The sequence below is a fragment of the Microtus oregoni genome, unplaced genomic scaffold (assembly GCF_018167655.1).
Source record: "Microtus oregoni isolate MIOR12 unplaced genomic scaffold, Mior012 000041F_ref0000270, whole genome shotgun sequence".
NCBI classification, from domain to species: domain Eukaryota; kingdom Metazoa; phylum Chordata; class Mammalia; order Rodentia; family Cricetidae; genus Microtus; species Microtus oregoni.
Genome location: NW_024543208.1, coordinates 12,470,310 through 12,494,836, shown reverse-complemented (window position 1 = coordinate 12,494,836; position 24,527 = coordinate 12,470,310). Strand labels below are relative to the sequence as shown.

General features: G+C 44.3%; 1 protein-coding gene across 4 annotated transcripts in view; it reads right to left on the bottom strand.

Annotated features, from left to right (window-relative positions):
- Astn2 (astrotactin 2) overlaps positions 1–24,116 on the bottom strand; it is a 998,237-nt gene extending 974,121 nt beyond the window's left edge. For all 4 annotated transcript variants that reach the window (XM_041632337.1, XM_041632338.1, XM_041632339.1 and 1 more), the window contains exon 1: positions 23,492–24,116. In XM_041632337.1, coding sequence (XP_041488271.1) covers positions 23,492–23,969 — 478 coding nt within the window. In that variant the 5' untranslated portion in view covers positions 23,970–24,116. The remainder of the gene's footprint in view (positions 1–23,491) is intronic.
- Positions 24,117–24,527: the final 411 nt, after the last annotated feature.

Here is a 24,527-nt window from a genome sequence, read left to right as displayed (position 1 = left end):
CTTTCTAACTAGCTGGACTTTTGCATCATGCCAGTCACTGGAAATATCACAAACAAACAGGACATTTCCTGGAACGAATTTTCCTTTATTCTGATTTAACTGGCCCAGATCTCAACATATTTTAGTGATTTTTATTTGTTCGTTCCATTAGTCTTTGTGTGTGTGTGTGTGTGTGTGTGTGTGTGTGTTTGCTTGCATGTGTGATGCAGTTATATATTTTTAGAGTTTTAAGTTTACATAAGATTTCCTGAAAATGCATCATCAGGTTCCCTAATTTTGTCCTTGCTGACTTTAACCATTTTCTGCATCATTTGCATGTTCTGTGCAGAATCGGTTGCAACCAAGGAGCCCCATCTGCACACTCTCCGGAATGCAAGTCCCTAGCTAACACTCAGCTCCCTCCTTTTGGTGCACACGTACTCTCAAGCTTTTTTTTTTTTTTTTTTTTTTTTTTTTTTGGTTTTTCGAGACAGGGTTTCTCTGTGGTTTTGGAGCCTGTCCTGGAACTAGCTCTCGTAGACCAGGCTGGTCTCGAACTCACAGAGATCCGCCTGCCTCTGCCTCCCGAGTGCTGGGATTAAAGGCGTGCGCCACCACCGCCCGGCCCTCTCAAGCTTTTAATGAGTGTACAAACACACGTGTCCAACATCTCCATGCCGTACAGGAGGTTTCGCTGCTCTGGGAGTCCTCAATGACTCTGTCAGGCCACTTTCCCTGCCCCTTCCTCCTCACGCCGAACATTAGCTGATCTTTTCCTTATCATCGCAAGAGCTGTGCCTTTTCCAGAATGTCACATGGTTTAATTCAGTGTGTGGCCTTTTCAGATTAGTTTCTCCCTGTTAGTAATATGCTTCGAAGGTGTCTCTATGTTTTTACTCTGTCTTATTACTGAGAATACCCCAGCATTCACATGTACCACAATGGTTTGTTCATTCATTCACCTATTGATGGACATATTGTTTCTATCTGGATTTTGATTCTTACAAGGAAGCTGTTATAAACAGGCACATGCAGATGGCTATGTGTACATAAGTTTTCAATTCATTTGAATAAATACCAAGAACTACAATGATCGGATGGTATGGTAAGACAATATTTCATATGAACCTGCCAAGCTGCCTAAGCCTAATTAATTAATTAGTTAATTAATTTAATTATCTCAGGGTAGATCCCAATTATTCTAGTGTACAGCTGAGGTTGAATATGTTTGTGCCTTGATGAAGGGTTATGTATTTTATTACAAGCACAGTGGGAAGCCACAATGAATGTTGCCAGAGGCATAATTAAACACATTTTCAGAACTATGAATATATATGTACACACATGCACACTTGTAGTGTGTGTGTGTGTGTGTGTGTGTGTGTGCATGTTCACACATGTGTGAAGGTCAAAATCAACCTCAATTGTTATTTATAAAAGTGCCATTTACTTCCTTTGAGATAGAGTTTCCCATTTGAAGGAGCTCACAAATTAGTCCAGGCTAGTTTGCCAGGAAGCCTGAAGCCTCCTCTGTCTCTACCCTTCCAGCTTTGGGATTACAAACTCAGTCCTTTCTTACATGGATTCTGAGCATTGAGCTCGGGTCCTCATGACTGCGGATTGGTCCATGTCCCTGAAGCACATGTTTATAAAGCCACTGCTGGAAGGGAAGGATAGAGCTTGCATGACTGTCTACACAGAAAGGAAGAACAAGAGAGACAGAGTGCCCAAGCAGGAGACTATTGAATTACAGTTTCCACACAACAGTAATGTGTACCAGGATAGACTAGTGCGAGGAAAATCAGTAGCTGCGACAGTGTTACACATCAAAATGCAACAAAACAGAGGGAATAGTAAAGAATTACAGCAGGTCCTCCCAGTTCTGCTGTAAAGGTAAATTTAAGTCCACTCTAGAAGGCATAGGAGATACTCACTTTGGTTAGCCACTGTCTTCTGTTCCATCGTGTCCTCATTCCTTTGTACTGTTTTACATGTTCAGTGTTGACAGAACTTTAGAGGCTCATTACAATTGCTACTTTAAAGAACGACTAGAGCCTGTATCCCAATTGAGTATTGGTCTTTCTGGTCAAAATCACACTCTTCTGCTCAGAATGAAGGAATATATGATATTTGAGGGATATATTAGCTTGTCTCAGCTCATTCCTATATAGTTTTCAAGGCTTAGAATTTTAGAAGCATTCATTCTCATTCATATTTACTCAAACTCTCTCTCTCTCTCTCTCTCTCTCTCTCTCTCTCTCTCTCTCTGTCTGTCTTTCTGCCCCCCCCCCACTGGTTTGTCTAGAATTTTCTATGTAGACAAAGCTGGTCTAGAAGTCAAAGACACGTACCTAACTCTGTGTCTGTTTAAAGCCCCATGACATCACCCACCAAAAGCAATGCTCTCTTAAAAGGGCTCATCAGTCTTGGAATTTTTTTTTTCTGAAATTCTCCAAGAGATGTCTTCATGGCCTGAGGGCAACAGGTTTTAAAAAGAGCTGGCGATCAATAATACAGAAACAGCAGAGGGGGCTTAAAAAAAAAAAAAGGAACCATCAGAGTCCAGGAAAGTATCCTGAATATTTAGCAGAACAGGAATTAAACACCCTGGTCCTTTTTACTAGCAGTTGCTTTCAAAAAGGTATTTTACATCTAGAAGCCAGGTGAGTTTTGGGAGTGATTTTTGCAGTGGTGATGGAGGACCTAAGGTCACTCAGGATATTTGGAACCATGTTTAACAGCATAGGTAGCTTAGAATTCAGAAGAAACTCTAATCAGAAGGAAGGTGAGCTGCCTCTATAAGTCTCTGCCACCTTCAACCAAGGTCCATTCATCTTCTATACTAAAATTCCACACTGGAAGGGTTCACTGGCTCTAAACAGTGTGAATGTGTTTGAGCTTGCAGAAATGGTCAAGTTGATCAACAATGAGCTGTCTTGGAAAAAGTGAGACGATGGGGAAGGCTGTGTTCTAGATGGTGGACACAGGACACATAGACACTGAATGTCAAGGACAAATGGGGAGGAAGACGGGTGCACAGAAGATGCACAAGGAAAGAGTAGGAAAGGAAGTAAAGAGAGAAAAAACTTTTAAGAGCAAAATGAGAAAGGGAAAGAATGAATTGAGAAAGTGGGGACAAGGAGGAAGTTGAAGAAGAAGGGAGGTGAGGTCACAGCAGCCCCGAGGAGCATGTGTACTCCCTCTCCATGCCATCACTCCGTTGGAGAGCTTAAGTGTTTCTAGAAGAAACACTCATAAATCTTCCATGAAACACCAAAGGAAGCTCAAACCTGTGTGTTCATGTCAGACAGCTCCACTGGCACTTCACTTGCAAGGACTAAATCTCCCGGGCCCCTTATCCATATATCTACTGGAAGGCCCAGATGCTGCAGTGAGCGTAGCTGGGATGCAGGGGAGGAGGAGAGGAGAAAGTGAAGTACTGAGAAATGACCCATCAGGGGCCTAGAATTCCTACTGGTGAGTGTGATTAATGGATTAATATAAGATATCCCAGATTAGAAAACATCCTAGAGTTTGCAAATGAAATCTTGCGATGCAGCATTTTTATTAACAAATCTTGGTGCATGTGAAAATGAATTGCTCTGTGCTTAAAAAACAGACCTTTCGGTAGGTGTGGGTTACACAGTCATTTGTCACAAAATCAGTTCTACCAATATTTATGGAAATCATTTAGTAAATGATCTTGTTCAAGGCAACAGGACCAAAAGCCCAGTACTCCTTCCACTCCCTTAAGAATCTCATAAACTGGGCTGCCCAATTGAACTCTCTGCTCTGTGCTTCAGTAGGGAAGCCACTGGCCACATGTGGTTATTACAAAAAAATTTAATTAATTAAATAAAATCTAAAACTCAATTTTTCAGTCTCCATAAGTATACAGCTTTGTACTATGACAGGTAGACGAGTAAATAAAAGATGAGCATCAATATTTTAACAGAGATGATGGGGCTTAAAACTGATTTGAAATAGTTTTCAAAGTAAACATGTGAAAAAATTAATTAGGGGAGGAAAGGACCAGCAATGGAAGTTTCCACCAACAGCTTTCAAACAGCAGAAATATCTGGGTAAGGATGTCCTATCAGGAGTGGAAAAAGACAGCCTAACATGGATAGGACAGCTTGTTTTTCTAGAGAAGTTAAAGGCCCAGTTTGACTGAAGAGAGAGACTAGTCACTGAGGTGGTTCGTATGTGGAGAACTCAGATGCCACCTAAGGTTCCTTAGTCTTATAAACAGTAGGAAGCCATTAGAGACGCAAATCAAGGGCTACAACACTTGTGGGGACACTCTTTAGGCAACAGATAATGTACCCTCTTAAAAGGCATGGGGCAGTATTTCAGGAGACAAGGAGCACCACAGAAAGGCCAGGAAAAGGAAGGAGTAGCTGCTATTCGGATGCAAAGTAGAAAGCCATGAAAGAGTTTTGTTTTGCCCCAAATAAGAAAGCCTTCTAAAAGTATACCTATTGCTGCAGAATGTAGATCCCTGAAGTCATTTCCTGAGCCAATATCCTTGCACAGGAATCACCCAAGAAAGGCAAGCATCTTCACAACCATTTGCCAGCCCATTGACTTATATTGCAGGATCCTTTCTGGCAACGCCACCTTCACTAGCCAAGTCTCCTCAGAAGACCCCAAGGCAGGGTCCTTGAGAAATGGGTGAGAGTCAGTCAGGAAAAAAGAAAGGAGAAGAAAAACGAGTTGAAGAGAAATTTTAAAAACATGTGCTGGAGAAGTCAAAACAAATTCAAAGCCATTCCACTAGAAGAGAGTTTATGGAGTGAGGCATTCCCAAAATGAGTTTTGAATTATACTCTGCGCCTCATAAAACAGGAGAACTCTTGCCAGCCTCCCCCCACTACTCCTGCTTCATCTGTACACTTCTCCCAGCAGGTAAGGAACCAGGAAAAGCTGGGTATGAAAGAACCTAAGTCTGTTGTTTCACATCTGAAATATGAAGCAGTCTCAGTCCCCTGACTTCCAGGAAGGTAGAAGCCGTCTCTGAGCCTTTACCTCACTCTGCACAGCCAGATGATGGTATGGAAGATCCCTGAGAGCCCTGGAAGCTTGGATTTGTATTGCATCTATGACTATCACACAGTTCTACTCTTCAAAAGACAGAGAAAGCATTAGGATGCTTCCTCCAGAAGACCAGTCAAAGTCCAGAGAGAGAGCAGCTGCAGGGGTGCAGGGAAGTTGCAACGGTGTGGGGGCAGGGGAGAAGCATGTCATGACTCATAAGATGCCAGAGATTAAATTCCTGACTCATCTCTGAGGAGTTATTTCCTCTCCTTATCATCAAAATTTGGGACAAAACAGTATCCAGGGGCTCAGACTGCTGTATGGTACTTCTAAGAACCAAATATCCTTACAAAGTTTTCATCTGGTTTTGCCTGCCTCAGCAACTGTCAGCTTAGTCTTTGTGTTATGTTGTCCCTGGCAGGTGTGTCAGCTCCCTGCTCTGGTGAGGCCCTTTCTAGCCGGTATTCTAAGGACTTTACCACCACTAGAGTTTTACCCCCATATACACACACTCCATAGGGATCCAGTTTGTTTCCCAAACCTATTTATGGCCATTGGATTTCTTACAACTTTAAATTTTAATGAAATAAAGTCCAAATTAAAATTTTATGAGCATCCAAAGAAAGTGGTTTCTGTGAGACTAAGATAATTTTACTGTATAAAAAAACTGTCAAAGTCACTTAAATACTGCTAGTGAGTTAGGTCAGGCATGGCAACCATAAAGATTTAGAAAGGAATCATAAAACCCTAAAAGAATGGCTTGGCAAGCACCTAGTCTATTTTAATGAAACCAACATTGGAGATCATCTTTGGTGCATTATGAGCGTGGTTTACGGATGAGAGATGGCCTGGAATTACAACCAGCTGACCCAGACGCAGAACGAGACCCAGTGCCTACATCCCAAACTTGGCAAATGTATGCACATTTATGTATTTCACATTAAAATGAAATGTTTAATGTGCATCTATTATTTTTTATGGTTCTCTGCTTTAACAGATTTTCTAAATGCTAATACAAATGGCCTCAGAAAGAAGGGTTCAACCTTAAACCAGAAAGCTCCTCCCAAAATAGTCTGTCTTCCCACTCAAGTAAAAAACTTAAGGAAATAGAAAAAGGGCTTTATCAGTCATAAATCACATATTCAACTACTCTTCTAGGAATTCCTGACAATCATTCCCTTCTGTCAGGTATTCTCCCCTCCAAAAAAGTTCAGTTTTTTCTGTTAATTCTCCGGATAAGAGAATCATATTCTCAGAGCACCTCCTTTCTCACTTGTACATATATGTCTGATTTGTGTACAGACATATGTGTATATATATACATATATAAGTCAGTATTCCATATAGGTTCAAATGTACTTGATGCTCAGCTGGTGGCGCTGTTTTGGAAATCATGGGGCCTTTAAGAAGTGGGGCTTATCATGGAGTCAGGCCTTATGAGTTATTGATCAACCCTAATTCTTTTGTGAGTGTTCTCTGCCTTCTTTTCTGTCATCATGTGAATCACCTGTTCCACAAGTTTCCATTAGCACAGACGAAGCCACTTCAGCCACCATGTCTTTTCTACCATGAAAGGTATATTCTCTTAATCACGAGTTAAGTTAAACCCCTCCTCCATTAAGTAGCTTCTCTTGGGTGTTTGGTTATTAACAATAAGCTAAGTGGTGCAGTATATAAATGTATATATGCATGACTTTAAGGTGTGTGTGTGTGTGCGTCTTTGTATACAATAAGTGTGTGTTTGTATACAATAAGTGAGGACTTACAGAGACAGTTTCTGGGGCCTTAGCAAGTTCAAGATAATCTTATATAGCTAAGGACAGTGAAGGTGATGAGTTGCTTCTTCTGTGTTGCCACATCTAAGATGGCTCTTCAGGCAAAGAGAAGATCTCCTCCTAAAGGATTCTAGCAATGTACCCAACACAACTTCTAAGGAAAGAGCTCAGAGGAAAGATTCACTTTTTCTGATATTCTTGGTATTTCTTTTATGTATAAGAAGTCAACAGCAAGACTGTATCCCTTGCATTAAAATTTAAAGTTAAGGTTATAAATACAATTACATTTTAATTGTCAGTGAACTTTCTCTAGCCATGCAATCTTTTTTAAACAGAGCAGAAATATCAGCTGCCATTGTTCTAGTGTCAATATGCCATGTGAGAGTGGGTACCAACGCAGTGGTTTAGGGAAAGTGATGTGCTGGAAGAGTGTATCTGTAAGTTATGGACACTTTAATCCCAGTGATAGAGACAGATAAAAGGAGAGCATTCCTTTCATGGAGCCGCAGAACAGAATATGCTTTTGTGACTTATGATGGAACCCAGGTAAAAAGTCAGATTCCTACAAAAGACAGCCTTTTCCTACTCAGGAACTGCCAGAGAGAACTTTGCAGAGTGAACATGAGTGTCTTCTCCTTTGTTGATGTGTGAGAAATGGCTCTTCAGGCAAACTCCTCCAAATCGATCCCCGAAAACTACCGACCATAGCTACCTCTTAGACGAAGTTGAAGGAAAGTTATATATTTTTTATAATATTTCTGAATTACATGAAGGCCACAACAAGCTTGCATTTCTCTTGTTAAAATTAAAAATTAAGGATAGGAATGCAATAAACACTAGCTACTACAGTTATAATTACTAAAGAAAAACGATGCTGAATTATGGTAGCTTATAGACTAGTAAGGGAGACAAACATATTCTGTTTGTGTCCTGCTTTACTTTCTACTGCTGTGATTAAATGCGAAGATGTAAAGCAACCTAGGGAGGACAGAACTTTCTTGCTTTGCCTTTTCATATCACAGTCTCTATCTGAGGAAAACCAGGGAAGGCGCTCAAGTTAGGAGCCTGAAGGCAGGAACTGAAGCAAAATCCATGGAGGAATCCTTCTTTTGGCTTGCTGACCATGGCTTGCTCAACTATGTTTCCTGTAGAACCCAGGAACACCTTCCTAGGAATAGCACCACTCACAGTGGACTGGGCCCTTTCACATTAGTACTCAATGAAAGCAACCCCAACGACTTGCCTGATGGAAGCAGTTACTTGATTGATGTGTCCTCTTCTCAGATGATTCTAGCTTATGTCAAGTTGACAACTGTCTGAAAATGCAGTTCCATGAGATCTGACACCTTCACACCAACAAACATAATAAAGTTAAGTAAATAAATAAAAAAGTTTTTAAAAAAAAAAAAACAAAGCAGCACACCTTGAAAATGAGGGTGTCTGTACTGAATGAATATGCAATGTTGTTTTTTGGAAACAAAAAAAAATGATATTAGAACCAGGGACATGACATCTATATTGGATCTTTAAAGGGGACAGTCGATATGAGTAGGTATGAATGTTTTTCTTTTAGTTTTTCAAAACAGAGTTTCTCTCTGTAATAGCCCTAACTGTCCTGTAACTAGCTCCTGTAGACCAGACTGGTCTTGAACTCATAGAGTTTAACTCATAGAGCCTGCCTCTGCCTCCTGAGATATAATTTTTTAAATAAAATATATATTGTATATATAATATATGTAGTAGAAGAAATCTTTTAAGTGGAAAAAATATGAAATTAAGAACATCCACGTCTTCATGTTGGGTTTGGTCATTATTTCTTGCTACCTGAGATGAATTTAGGAGGCACTGACTGTAGTTTTTGTGGCAATAGCTATTTTCTTTTTTTAATTTAATAAGTTAATTTACTATTTGATAATTTTATTCATTTGTACAATGCACTTTGGCTATTTCACCCCTAATGAAACCCTCTTATAACCATGAAACTCTCACTGAACCTTCTCTTCCTCCCATAAAGCCCCTCTCCTATTGTCAGATCAGTTTTGTTTTGATTCATTTTAGGAGAATAACTGAGTTTAATTAGGATTGCTCCTGTAAGCATGAACAAGAGTAATATAGTGGAGCATGTACAACTTCACAGTGGCTGCACCACTGAAGAAAATGATTCTCCTTCCCACAGTAACCATTAATTGCCAATAGCTTCTCAAGATAACCTTACACAGGTAACCACAGTTTCTGTGATTTCCTGAATACAATGGCTGTGCCATATAATGAAAACAGTATCTCACAGTATCCCTCCCCCTCCTGTGGTTCTTACACTCTTTCCCCCTCTTCTTCTCAATGTTTCTTGAGTCTTGAAAAATGGTATGAATACCCCATTTAGATCTGAGTACTCAACAGTCACTAATTCTGATATGATTACTTTTAAAGGCTATCTTCGGTCTATATCATTATTCTGGAGACCCAATCATGACAGTGATACAAAGTTTCCTTTTTAAGTAAGTGCAGCTAATACTATTTATTGTATGACCCTGGGTAATGGACTTGATCTCTCCAAATGGTTATTTCTTCATGTATAATGTGAGGATGCTAAAAATACTCATGAAAAAGAGTTTTTCAGATCAGAACATACCAATGTGATTATACCGATAGACTGAGAGCTCCATGCATTTTCCAGGCTCCAAGGTCCCTGGCACAGGGTCGATGCTAATTCTATGTCAACTTGACGAAGGATAAAATGAGAGGAGGGAATTCCAGTTGAAAAACATTCCTCTATAAGATTGGACTATACGTGAGCCTATTGAGCATTTTCTTAATTACTGAATGATATGGGAGGGCCAGATCATTGTGTGCAGGGCCACCCCTTGGCTAGTTGTTCCAATTTCTTTAAGAAGGTAGGCTGAGCTGGGCAGTGGTGGCACACAGCACTTTAATCTCAGCACTAGGAGACAGAGGCAGGTGGATTTCTGTGAGTTTGAGGCCAGCCTGGCCTAGAGGAGCTAGTTCCAGGACAGGCTCCAAGGCTACAGAGAAACCCTGTCTCAAAGTCCCCCCCCCCCACAAAAAAAATAATAAGAAGAAAAAGGTATACTGAGAAAGCCAGGGATGGAGAGCAAGTCAAAAAGCAGCACTCCTCCATGTCTTCTGTATCAGTTCCTGCCTCCAGGTACCTGCACTGCTTGTATTCCTCTCCTGACTTCCTTCAAAGATGTAGAAACACAAGCCAAATAAACCTTTCCTCCCCAAGTTGCTTTGGTCATGGTGTTTCATCACAGCAATAGAAACCTCAGCAACAGCCTTGCCTGGGCTGCTGAATGCCTGAAAAAATAAGCATCACGCAAAGGGGCTAGGATGCTATGGTAAACTGATTTAGTCAAGGGAATGTGAATTAAAGTCATTCCCCATGCTAACCTCGATTGACTGGTAGTGAGTGATGAGGTCTCGTATCAGGAAGGAATCTGGAGCCATGATTAAGTGATTGATTAGCAATGTATCTCATGGATTCAGAAAGAGAGTGACAGTATGACCACACGTATTTTCCATTCATCATTCATTCTTTCTTTCTCTCAGCAAACATTTATTAACTGTCAACTGCATATTGGGCATCATTCCAGGCACCTGAGACTCCAGCAGCTGAGCAGCCTGGATGATTTCTCCGGACAGAATACCCTTATGTGACCTACTCTTCTCCAGCTCCCTGAAGAAGAGCAGCCCCTTGACATTTGCTTAATCCTGGCTGAGACCCAAAGAGGGACTGTCATTTATCTGAAGTCACAGAGCTCCTGCAGTGGCAGAAGCAGAACCAGACTTATGTTGTATCTAAACTGAGCAGAGCTGTATGCTTCTCAGCTTACAAACCTGTTCCAGTTTCTAATCCTTGCTGCAGCCAGTGCAGAGCCACAGCCCCTAGATTGCTCCCCAGATCCCCCTCATCCTCTCCCCTCCTCCCATCCTGCTTTCCTGCATGCTGTCTCTCTGAGGGCAGAAGAGCCCTTCTGTTCTCTGTCTGGAAACAAGGAGGAAGGTGAATGGGGGAGCAACTCTCCAGAGGCCTCAGGAGTTTGGAGAGGTGTTTTAAAGCTGCTAGAGAACAAAGAGGAGAGAAAAGGAGGGGTAGGGACAGTAGGAGGCCCACTATTGGCAGTCTGGTAATTGCTTGCTTTCAGTGGTCAGCTTCTTAGGTCTCCCTCCCTGGAGGAAGCTAAAAAGGACAAAATTGAAGAAGGTTCTCTCACAAATTAGTGAGTTTGGACTTGAAACTCCAGTCACACCTGGGCTCAGAGCCCAGGGTTTGATCTCAGAAGCCCCATAAAGAGGCCAAGTGAGAAAGGAGGAAGGTTTTTCCGGCAGGCTGCCGTGTTCCAGCCTCAGCGGCTCTCAGAGGGAGTCCTCTCCCTCCAGGACGCCTGCAGGAGCCTACAGTGAAGAAGAGCTTCACAGATGACTTCATTTAGTCACATCACATTAGAGACAGAAACGTCCCAGAAGAGAAGAGGGCCTCGATTGTAACATTAAGCAGAATGGGTACCAACGGAAGACACCCAGCTGTCCATGACCACATCACCCATAGACTGGGTTTCATGAGGCATCTACCCACAGGGCTACACACATCACTGCAGCCCTTTGCATTTCAGTCAGAACCCATTACAGACAGTGTTCTAAACTTCAGGTCTTGCAGAGAAAATGGCTAAACAGAATCCTCCCTGTCTTCTGGAAGCTGCTGAGTCCAGGCTTTTAGAAGTAAATGGAATAGAAAGTACAAGGAAGGAGGTGAACACAGGTACTACTTTGGTTCAGGAGGACATCTTAAAGGAGGTAATATTTGAGTTTTGTGAACCAAGGAAAAAATGGTAGACAATGAACTTGGAAGGAAGCAAATTATTTAAGATTTTGTGGACCTTGAAGCAGAATTAGGATTTTTATCTTAAGAGTAATTGAAGGCTTTAAACGAGGAAGTAGGAAAAAGCAATTTATTGCCTGGAAAGGTTCCTCTGGCTACTCTGTGCAGCGGGGGTGGCCAGCTTTCTATAAAGAGCAATTAGTAAATATTTTCAGCTCCACAGGCCAGATACTCTCTGTGGCCGTCAGCCTGTGCCACCAAAGAGCAACAGTGGCCACAAGCAGCACAGAATCTAATGAGCGTGACTGTGTTTTAACAACACTTTATGGTCAGAGAAATCACAGTCCCATGCTGCTATCATGTATCAGAACATGGTGTTTTTCTTATTTTTGATGAGTTAATCAGTTTATAAGCCATACAACATCAAGCATAGTGCTGCATTTGGCCCATAAGCCATGAACTGCAATGAACAAAGAAAGAGAGAACAGGAGAAGACTATGTTAGGAGGGCCCATGTTCTGGACATAGGTGATAGCAGTGGAAGTGGACATTCAAAAGTGACTTTACAAGTGGCTTCTTCTAGAGGACATTAAAACAGCATGAGGCAAGGCAAAGGATGGGAGGCAAATCATTAGCTTGGATAACTGATCTCTTGAGATGGGGATATACAGGCTAAGTGGGCTTAGGAATCAAATCAAATAGTAACAGTGTGTTCCCCAGTAGGACTTAAAAAAAAAAAACAGTGGGCCTTATGGTTCATAAATGTGGGCCTTATGGTTCATAAATATGACACAAATTGTTCATTCATATGTAAATTTTAGGTTATTGAGACATTACCATAACTATGCCACAAATACTGCATGTGACATGTTTACATGAAATCTGTATTCATCCTCCATCTAAAACCTAAGCTTAGTTGGGCATTTTGTGTTGCCATTGCTACAAGTAGCACTCACACCAGGGAGGTGTAAGCATCCAGGAGAAGATCTAAGCATCCAGGGAGGGAAAGGAGCAAGGCATCTTGGAAGAAGCAATAGTGAGGTCATGCCCAGGATTTCTGTAGGTGATGTGGAGATGAGGTGTGATCTAGGAGGAAGCAAGTAGCACTCCTACCCTCGGGTCAGGAATTCAACCGTGTGCACATCATCGGTGAGGCTAGGGCCTCAGGCAAGGCACATGAGGAGTGCAGCTGAAGTCATGCATGGGCCAGGGCATCTCAGAAATCCTCCAAAGACATGCCAGAGTCAGCACCTTGAGGAAATGCAGGTTTCCAAGCCTTGACCCACTTGACCCAGAAGTTCCTGTGCTGAGAGCCTGGGTTTGACTGTGTCACATATGAGATGCTAAGTTCAGAAAAATCTGAGTTAACTAACCCTTTTCCATGTACAAATCTCAGGAGCCCAGCAGGCTTCTGCTGCAGCTGTGAAAACCATGGAAGGAGGAATTCAGGTAATTGGAACAAAGACAACACAGAGTAGGCAGAAATCCTCTCATCGGGACCCCTCAGATAAAGCTCTGCCCATATGGTGGGCATCGGGAGTTCCTGGGTGCTGGTCAAAGGATCAGCCATAGTGAACAGGTACCTCCCCTTTGGCACCTGGCTCTCACTTAGTCATCAAGCAAAGCACCCGTCTCCTGTGCCTTTCCTTACCATCCCACATCCTTCCTTCCTCCTCCCACAGCACCAATGAAATGATTCCCCCAAATGCAGCTATTACTGTGGCTGGAAATCTCTTTACTGCTGATTCTGCTAATGGAAATGTTCCTTTCCTTTTCGGCTGCTTGCAAAGCCACTCGTGACTTCTCTGCGTGCCTGAGAGTAAGACTCTGTCAGCCAGCCACCACCAGAAGGGAGAGGAATATCCCCCACCTGCTACTCCAACACTCACCAGCCTTAGCCTCAGTGTCTCAGTGCTTCTCTGCCTAAACTGTCCTCAGACAACCCCAGAATTCCTTCCTGCCCCCACTTCCCCATAGCTGGCAGAGATCAATGACCATTTCATGCTTTTGTGCCTTACTGAGTGAGGAACAGGGAGGGAGAGGAGAGGCATAGGCAGTCAATCCAGATATAGAAAGAGGAGTGGGGGAGGGAGACGTGGAGTCCACATTCATTATTTATTCATACCTCTACCCTCTCCACACACACCAAATCAAATCAAAACAAAACAACAAAAATCCCAGGTGGCAAAGAGTCACAGAACATGCTGGGCTATGATGGGTACTCAGCATTTCCACGAGGATCACAAGGCTTACTGTAAGTAAGAATTGTGCACAGTGCTGGGTCCTGACTAATTTGTAGCTTATGGAGAGTTCACCAAAGAAAAATAGCCCAGAAAACCACACACACGATTGTCGTGCTCCATTTGCCTTAAGAATAAGCAGTCAAAGGCTAGTTTACAGAGATGGCATGTGGGAACCCTGGCTCAGGCAGATGTGTGTTGGAGAGTCTGCATCCGGTTTTGGATGCTGAAAGCTGGTACATGCTCCACTTCAGTTCACTGACTCCCCATCAGAGAAACTTACCTAGTGTTCATCTTGCACTGGAGCCCCTATTGTGTCTTGGAATATGGACTTCTCTCTGCTAATTCAATGAGAGATTTATTTGCCTGAAATTGAAAGGCATATTATCTAATTCCAGTGTTCTAGAAGAATATATATTAATTGATGTTTGTAGAATTCTAATATATAATATTGTTTCTGACCAATGCAAATCCCATTTTAAAAGTATAAAATATAAAAATAACATAATAGTGCTAAAAAGCACAAGAGCTTAAACAAAATACACCCAGCCAAATAGAAACTGTGTATCATAGATACCAGATGCCCTGGCCATTGCTTGAAAGACAACACTAAACTTCTATACATTTCTGAAAGGACACTGTCATTAAGTCTTCTGTAAGACTACACATAGCATAAAGGTGGGGAATTCCTAAGGGATGGGAGAAAGGAAGAGCAGAGAACATGAGTGAAAATGGAAAGATGGGGATACAAAAGATAAAGCAGAAGGGAGGCACCCTAAAAGGCACAGAAGAAATGTAATTTGCCTCCCAAGCAAATTTATGAGTGGCAGAAGCATCCATGGTATATGAACCGAAGCCCAGTGCTCATGACAAAGAAGCACTAAGCTGTGTATGTGTGTGTGTGTGTGTGTGTGTGTGTGTGTGTGTGTGTGTGTGTGTGGTGGGGGAAGTATGAGGGAAAGATGTTGAGTCAGCTACATTCAGCACAGAAACAAGGTGCTTGGCTCCCTTGTGCGGTAAGACAGGCACACCCAAGAACCTATATGAGAAATGGCTGAAACTTCTTCCTAATGAGAAGTGGCAAGAAGTAAAATGGGGTAGACAAAGAGATCAAATTTGACAGTTTCTCTTATCCTGTTTGGCATGAAAGTCAGAGAAAATGCAGAACCCAAGACCCAGAGAGAACTTGTTTGGGTTTGGACCAAGTTTAGTTTCATATGAACCACGTAGTTTTGAGTATGTTTCTAAGGTTTATGCTTGCCTGTGATACACGCAAATGACATTTGCCCTTGAATGCTGTGTGGAACACATAAAAAGGCAGTAGAAGTAGGTGTTACATGGAGCACAATCATTGTCAGAATGTGGTCACTATTTCCAGGATAATGATAGTTACCTGACACTAGTGGATTCTCTCTCCTCCCGTTCCTGGTTGCCTGGTGGTTGTCCTTCTTAAAGCAGAAGAATTACACAGCCGATTAGCAAGTCAGCACATATACGATCTGATGTCTGCCCCACCAATGACTTGCTAAGGACATCTTGCTTTTCTACTTCTAACACTTGATAATTCCAGAATATGTTATCTTCTTAACTGTCCAATTCCTTCCTGTTTGCCATAATACCCAGTTCTAATGCTTCGCCTGGTTTCCAAACTCTTAAAGTGAGGCCTTTCCACAAACCCAGCACGATTTCTAATCATGCTGTCTCTTTTGTACCATACACGAAACCCAGATAAGGGTACTGGAAACAATGGTGGAAATGGTTCTTGGGTCTCAGGTTAAGAAAAGCTTCTTGTAAGAAGAGGTGCTGTTCAAACTCATCCTTAAGGGGAAACGTGTGAGTGAAACACCTCTGGTTTTTTCAAGTATGGATTTGGACATGGGATATAGCAAGCATGAGGTTACCATTATCCATGATCTTCTGTACACTATGCCATGCCAAGGAAATAGTCATTGTAGTACAAAATGAGAGCGGTCTGCTGGCTGGTTGGAGCCTGCACAGCAAAGCAGCACAAGACAGGTAAGGAAACATGTGCTATAAATAATGCTCTTGTTCTACTCTGCGTCGTCATACTTTCTCACATGAACAGTATTCTGGGGTCCTTCTTTTCCCATCCCTTTTCCTCACAGAGCAGAGTGTAATGCTTTTGAAATGCAAGTCAGAGCTTGTTTTTTTTTTTTTTTCATTTAAGCTCATGCATATCCAGTGGCACAGGGACCAATGCTGATATCCTGAGAGTTTCCTGCACAGCCATGTGTAACTTGGTTTCTCTTTGCCAGCTTGCCCATTCCACTCCAACTGCATTCATCATCTTTTGCTGTGCCTCAAATGACCTGGGTCTGCTCCTGATTCAGGTCTTTCTGGGATGACTCTCTGCTTAGGATATTCCTTCTTAGATTTTCTTGGATAATAATTCATTTCTCCTAAGCCTTCATTCCAATCTCAGATTTTAAATAAACTCCTCTCTCTATGATATTTTATATTAAAACTTACTCCCTCATCTCAGAACTCTGAATTCTCTTTTCTTCTATTTGTTTACTTTTTATAGAACCTGTCATCTTTCATAGACTTCAGAATTTGCTTATCCTATTTAACTTTGTTGTTCTGGAGCAGTAGACATGTACATACATTTATGCACACATGCAGATGAGGGAGAAGCCTCCTGAATGCAGTGGTCCTTGTAACCAACTCTCTTACATATCCAATGGTACCAGAGCAATCAGGCATGACACGGATGCTTTGGAATTCTCCCAGGACTGGCAGCTATCATGATGGTTTTCATCCTGATGGTGACTGGTGAATGCTGAAGCAAAGGGTTCAAGAAAACTCCAGTGGGAAGTTGGCACTTGAACTCAGTCTTAGATGGAAAATAGGGATTTTATAAGGGTGGGGGTGAAGCACTTAGAAACTGAAGGGGAAAGGTCCTTGTAGGATAATCGGATAGAATGTGATCAAGGGACTTGCACTAGTATGCGGGAGCCTGAACCTGGCCTAAGAGCAAGAAGAGAATGCCAGGTGAACATTCCCATTATGATATTTCTGATAAATCAAGTTGACAGGATAAACTGACTAGAAAAGAGACTTCTCGGGGAAAATAAATGAGTTGACTACAGAAATTTCAGTAGCATAGAGAAGTGTTGCTGAGCCCAACAGTGTCTGTAGCAATATAGCGGAGGACGTACTTCCCTCATGAGGGTAAAGCCTTATGTTTGTGAATACAATGCCTTTCTCAAATTTCAACTTACAGACTTGACTGAATCTATATTCTGGCATGCCTGGAATGAAACTGCAGACTATATCAGTCTTGCACTTAACATTTCTGTGGATAATCCCTACCTTTTCCATTCAAAAGAGAATTCTTCTGGATGCTGTTGTCCAAAAATACCCACAGACAGTAGAAAAAAAGCGACTGAAAGCAGACAGCAAGTAGTAGCAAACAGAGCAAGTCCTGCCAAGCACTGCTGTCTGACTGCTAGTCAGGCAGAAAGCTGTTGGCTCTGCTGCAGGGAAGGGAAACCCAGCTATAGTTAATCTTCTGTTGCCACTAGCTGGTCAGTGAGAGAACTAGGGAAAGTGTCAGCACAGCAAACCAAGCATGCCTCTGATTATGCTCCACCCAAGGTTAAATACAACCATTCCCTTTTCTAGAGAAGAACAGACTTTTTCTGTCCACCCTCTAAGGAAAGGGTCCCCCTCCTCTAGGACAAAAATACATTATCTGACAGGGTTCTTTTGGAGAGATTGAATCCAACCAGCTGGATACTTGGGCAGGAAACAAATTCAATTTCCCTAAGGAGATTTTTCTGCTTAAGGGTATTTATTTATTTATTTATTTAGCAGGGAAGGAGAAAAGACTGGCATACTTTATGATGCTCAAAAACACTACATGCACTGAGATGCATCAAAGCTAGTTCTTCATGTAAGAGGAGCCTAGGTTCAAGTGTTAACTGGAGCTGGGCATTTTTCTTTGTCCAGACTCTGTGTTGCTATGTAATATGGAAACAGTGGGTTGAATGCCTTCTAACAGTTTGTAATCAAAAAAGACAATATGCTATCAGTTTTAGGACATCACCTAAGAGGTCACTGTCCATTTCCTGCCCCCCCCCGCTTCTCTCAGAACACCTGTTCATGTCCTCTGACCTCAGATAAAACCCAAAATACAACATGCAAGGGGATGAGAAGCAAGTAGTTTTCACTGCAGGATGCCTGGTCACAGTCAAGCTCTGGGTCCTGCCAAAGCTACCACAGGTCTGCTCTCTCATTACTGTCAACACCACCTCCAACACACACACGCACATAAAGCACCTCAGACACCAAATCTGACAGACTGTGGCAACTCCACCCCCTTCTGTCCACCATGGTGCTGTCTGAGAGCAAGCAATGCATTTCTCTCTGCCTTGAGTGCTAAATAGGTTTCATTAGATTTCAGCTGGAAAGAAGTAGGGTGGGGAATGACAGAAGGAACTGGAAAGGGGAAAAGCATGCAGACCAAGAGTTGTGTTAACAGAGGTGTGCACCACTGCAGCCTAAGGCACCGTTTACACTTATCCCCATCCCAGCAGGGCAGATACTGAAATTTGACTGTTACCCAAATATACCCATTTAATGACAATTAACTTGGTGACTGATGGAATACAAACATTGCTTGAAACATAGCATGATATTGAAATAGAGTCTCCCTTTTTTCCATTCCAGAATCTCTCACAACTGAACAATGGAATTGATGTTAGCAAGAATTCTGGCATCAGAAATACCGTTGGGTGACATAGCACACTTGTAAGCATTGTTCCTCCATGTAAATGAAAGGTATGAATCTTTATAATCAAACCAGAAACCAATACAGAGACAATCTCTAAGGCCCTGTGTCCCCTTCTCAAAAACCTGACCAAAATCTGCTAGTTTCTTAGTGATTGGTGACCTTGTCTTCTCTCAGCCAGCTTATACTATAACCCGGGGGTCAGCACACAAGCTGCTGGACAGCTCCCTTGGCCTGTCTCTGCTTTCTGCCTTTGCTTTTTGGATGTTCTTTAAAAAGACTCCCCACACAAGAAAGGTTTCTCATTGTGCACTGGTGACATTTAAAGAAAACCTCTTCAGCCCTCTGCGGAGTGTTCTCTTAATGAGTCCTCTGCTCTCATTCACCCCCAATTAGGTGCCTCGTCCCTTACCCCACCTTTGAGTATCAATTTCTATGAAGACTACAAAAAAAAAAAAAAAACCCAACCAACCAACCAAACAAACAAAAACCCTTCACTGGACTGACCATTGGATGGATCACTTGGGCATTTTCATAGTGTATGTTTTTCCTCCACCCAAGTTGATCACTTTCTTGAAAAAGGCATCTTTTCAGGGACTGGCCATCAGGATTCAACCAGACTTACTAATGGAGGTGCATTTAAAGATATACTCAAAGATCGTTCTTTCTTCACACTCCTACTGTCTATACATTACATTGGCTCCTAGCAGGTTTACACAGTAAGACAAATTATTCACAAATGTTGACACTTTTTTTCTTCTTTGGCTGAATCGGGCAGTAAACAGTCTGGCCAGACTCTAATCATAAAGAGAAAAAAGGATTATACCTCTCTATGCCTGGGCATGGAAGTTAAATCCAGGAGCAGACTGCAGGGCTGCCAGGGGGCAGACAAGGACCCTGTGGTGTGCAGGTTGACCTCAGAAGCCCTTCAGTAACTCTTGTTCCTATTCCAAACCAGTTTTTTTCAATACATCTCCACCAACACCCCCATGTTACAAGCAAAGGCAAATGAAGTGAGAAATGACAGAGTAGGTCACAGAAGCCTTACACCACAGGATTATTTTAGGACTCATCTACCCACTCATATTACAGCACAAAGAACTGCATATCTAGAGGGGAAAATGACCTGTTCAAGGTCACAGTGAGCCATGTGAGAGATTACTAGAGCCTAGCACTAAATAAGTTCCCCTGGTATATTTAACACTCAGGTTCTCTTCAAATTTCTTTCTACAATCTTCAGTGAACTGTAGCTCAAGTTTATTTTTTTTTCTGCTACAAGAAGTATCCCAAAAAAGTCTAGTCTTTAAGTCTATAGAGATATCTTTCTTCCCTGATGTTACATCATCTCCACAGTCATCTGCTACTAAACAGCATGTCCTTGACAGTCCTCAGTCCTGGGACTTGATCATTTAATTCAAGTATCACTTTCAAACCCTCCTACTCAGCTCTCTGGCATAGTGCATATTCCTGTGAATTAGTTTCTTTTCTTGTTGATGCAGAGATTGTCTCTCTACCTAGTACCTGTCCTGTATCAACAGCAACCTTTCTTCAGGATGCCAGCTTGACAACCGCCAAGAAGACCCAATAGTCAAGGATCCTGCTTACAGTTCCAGCACTTTCCCACAGTGTGACTTTGTACAGAATCTCTCAGAAGGTTTCCTCATCTGTCAACTGGGAATAACAGTAGTTCACTCTCCATAATATTTTGTATGAATTAATAATATATGGCAAGAGTAAAACTCTCAGTATGACATTAAAGATTCAATAACTACTTGCTATTCCTTGATCACTTTTAGGAAAAAATTTACTTTGTCAATGCCATTGACACAATCAGATTCAAAATAAGAGGCTCATGCCTGAGAACCTGGGGATCCTCCACATCCAAACGTGAGTTCCAATATACAGAAAGCAGCCTTGATTCGTGGGAGAGGGAGAAGTATAAAAAGGAATGGATCCAAATGGAAAATCTCAGAAATTACCAATACAAGACAGAGTGGAAAGAGGGAAGATGGCTTTGAAGAATAAGAATAATAGATGGTATATGCAGAGACATACCTTAAGGGCCCCAACTAAATTTTTGTATTTTTGTAACATTTAATGCAAGCAACAACCCTGAGTCCAGGACCCAAGTTATGGCAGGGAGGGCTTTGTCAAGCACTATTATACCCTAGTGGTGGCTCCACACTCCCCACTAGTGGCAGGATTTGAGCCCCAATTTTGTACACACAGCTATGACCCCTCCCTAAAAGAACAAAGTCATGGTGAAAATATAATCTTACTGGCCCGAAGTAAATATCAGAGAGCACGAATAAAGGTCCAGAGGTGCAATGGAGCTGCCTTAGGACACTGGGAAAGAAGAGGTCATAAATAATTCACACTGGCCACCCCCTCCTGGTGCTGTCAGAAACCCTCATTGCCAGGCAGCCTGGCCCTCTAAGAGCTCATTGTGCACTTCATGTTTACACGCAAACATTTGAAGACCAACACAAATAAAAAGCCCACGTCTCCCTACACAGCTCCTGCTATACCCTGCCATCTGCTGAGTACCTCGCTAGCCAAATCCCTGTCGGGAGCTCTTGAGCTGCCAATGCAGGACTCTGGAGTGGGGCGGGGGTGGTGGTGGGAGCCCAATTCACAGTGTGGACCCAAAAAGCTTAGCGCAGCCAAAGAGGCAAGTGTCTGACAACTCCAGGGGCAGAAGGTCCCCAGTCACCCAGCTCCGGCCTGTGTATCAGGAAAAGGCTCCAAATGGAGTGTACCAGGGACTCTCATGCTTATTCTAAGGCACTCAAGACTTCCAGCTCAGGGCTTTGTTTGACTCTTACTGAGGTGCCCATCCACTTGAAAGCCAAAGTTAAAAACGGCAAGAGCTGCTAGCTCCAGGAATTCTGAGGCAACTGTATAAGTAGCTGGACTTAATTCTCATATCTTTGATGAACTGGAATGCTCTGAAGTTCTGAATGCCAACTCAGGCACTACTCAGGGGCCAGCATTCTGTCTCCTTCACTTGAATGGCTATGCAGAAGGACCTCTCCAATCCTGGCATCTTATGTTATCTGGAGGAGAGCTATGTCGGGATGGAGGGGCAGGTGCATGACTGAGAGTGGTGAGGACAGTTTTTGTATATTTTAGAGAAGAGACCTACACCCCAAGCTTAGTGCCTTCATGAACTCCACTTAGACCCTTATTCACCACCTTCCTTGGATGTGAGCAGGCCCTGGGTGCACATGGGAAAGGCTACTGAGAGTTTGTATGCATGTGTCTATGAGTGCTTAGCTTATGATGCAAGAGAGGCAGGGAGGGAAGGAGGGGGGAGGAGGAGAGAGAGATTGTGTGTGTGTGTGTGTGTGTGTGTGTGTTTGTGTGTGTGTCACATGCTACACTCCAGAGGCACTGCCATAGGAAGCCCCCCGGGAACCCGCCAGGGATTCTCCTGCTTGCTCCTTCCAGAAATCTCCACAGAAAGCTGTTACTCAAGTAACAGCTAGTCAGAAAGGCACGGGGACCCCAAACCCGGTGGTCAGCCTCGTTGCTGGCTCAAATGCCAAAGAGCCAAAATGAAAGGGAAAGGAGCGAGGGTATTGCAAAGTAGATTTTAAAACATCAGGGCTCCCAGGGGAGTGAAGTCTAGTCCATTACTGTGTAGGACTTTTCCGGAAAGCCAAGAGTTAACCTCGGAGGTTCCGGACTGGCTCCTAAGAATGCCAACCACTAAAGCCCGCCGCTTCGCGACACTGGAACCAGATCTAGATCCCCAGAAAACAAGGATCTTGGAGAAGCTTTTCCATGCGAGCCTTTGGCGCCTCTCCCGCACTGTTGTTGGCCTGACTCCGACAACCAATCCCGCCCCGAGCCCCCAAGAGGGGAGGAGAGAGCAAGCGAAGAGCGAGCGCGGGAGAGCTAAGGGGAACAACATTTTTGTAAATGCTCTCTGAGATAATTAAGCTATCAATTACCCGGGTGGGAAATCAGCCGCGCTTCCCACAGCTCCACGGAAGGGCCGACTCCTCTGGGATTCGCGCCGGGAATCAGCAGGCGGCAAGCTGCTGGCGAACTTTCTGATTAACTTTTCTATTTGAGCCCCCTACCCCCATCAGTTTCCTCTCCTGTCCTTTTTCTTGCTTTTATTATTATTAGTCCAGTAAGCGAACAGCAAGGACAAGCTTGCTCTCAACTAGTAGGAATGGAGAAGGGAGAAGGTGATGAGGATAACGGTGATGGAGGGAGTATGTAAAAGTGGAAAGCTTGGGCTCAGAGACCCAGCCCTCAAACATTACTCAATCGATTCCAGCCCCAATTCACAGAAGGCCAAAACCGAAGCTCAGAGGGGAAGCGACTTAGCCAAGGTCACCAAGCCCGTACGGAAGCAGAGCCTTCCTGGACTGGGTCTTTCCTTATTCACGTAGCTACTCTGCAATGATCCAGAGAAAACCCACGGGAAAGGCAGAATCCACAACTCCGAGACCAGAGAAAAGTGGAGCTGTCCAGAGGGGTAGTGCTCAGCTTGACCATTAACTGGCGTCAGGACAAGGGTCTTTCTTGCTCAGTTTCTGGTCAGAGCACACAGAGACTCGCGTCTCCAGCGTCCGGAATGCAAGGGGCGGAGCTCAAAAACGGATGGCTAAGCGGAGGGCCAGGTCCCCACTGCGGGATCCTTGGCACGCCCCCGCGCTCCCAGAGCGCGCGCTCCAGGACCTCCTGCCCCACACTCCTTCCCAACCACCTGTGCGCCCTCGGGGCCCCTTCGCTGCCCTTTGCCTACCCAGACGGGGCAGCCTGGAGCGGGGATCCCCAGGGCGCCCCCACCAGTCTGGTATCACTTAGGGGTTCTGGGTTCCTTGCGACTCCGCGTGAGTGGCACCTACCCTTACCCAGGGTGAAGAAGGGCAGCTCTGTGTTGTCCAGGTCATCTTGCACCGCGATGCGTCCGGGGAGCTCATTACGCACAAAGAGCAGGAGGCGAGACTCCGCAGCTGTGCCAGTTGAACCCGCGGAGCCCGGGGACGCGGCGGCCGCGGAAGCGGCGGCTCCTGCTCCTGCTCCTGCTCCGGCTCCGGCTCCCGTCCCGGCCGCGGCCCCGGCGCGGGCACCGCTCCAGCCGATGTCGCTTTCCCGCAGGGCGGGCAGCGTGGACACCGTGACGGTCTTAAGCCGGCATGGACTGTCGGGCTCCCGCGAGGCGGCGGCGGTGGCGCCGGCCAGAAGCAGCGGCGGCGGCAGTAGAAGCAGAAACAGCAATAGCAGCGGCGGCGGCGGTGGCGGCGGCGGCCCCGGGTTGAAGCCGAGACTCGGCCGTCCCCGAAGCCCCAAGCCGGGGCCCGGGCTCCGCCGGGCTCCGGCGGCGGCCATGGCGGGAGGGGCTGCGGTGCTGCGGGCGGTGGCGACGGTGGCGAAGAAGGAAGAAGAAGCAGCGGTGGAGACGACGGACACTGAAGCGAACCAGGACGCCCGAGCTAAGGAGCCTAGAGAGCCACTAGCCAGCAGCCCCCAGCTCTGGGCTCCGCCTCCCGATCGGTCCTGGACCGCCCCCCCGCGCCGCCTCCCCGCGCCCCGCCGCCGGCCCCCCTTCACCTGCTCCCCTGGCGGACCCTGAGCGTTTTGGAGGCTCCGCCCGGCCTCGTGCATGCCCCAGTAGCTCCCTCCCCTTTCCCAGGATCCCCCCTATGGCTCCTGCACAAGGTTTTTCAGCTTCAACACCTTTCTCTAAAATTCTTAACACTTAAGGGCCCTCTGTGTCGCCTCCAATCCATCCTAGGTCAACTCAGCTGTCCTAGCTTCACCCCTTCCTTGGCTCAAACCCCAGGCTGCACCTAGAGGTGCACCTTAATCTAGTCTTGACCAAGGCCCTGCTCTCCTGGAGGTTGAGGAGAGCCTCAGGATATCCAAGCAAACTTTCTCTCGTGACAC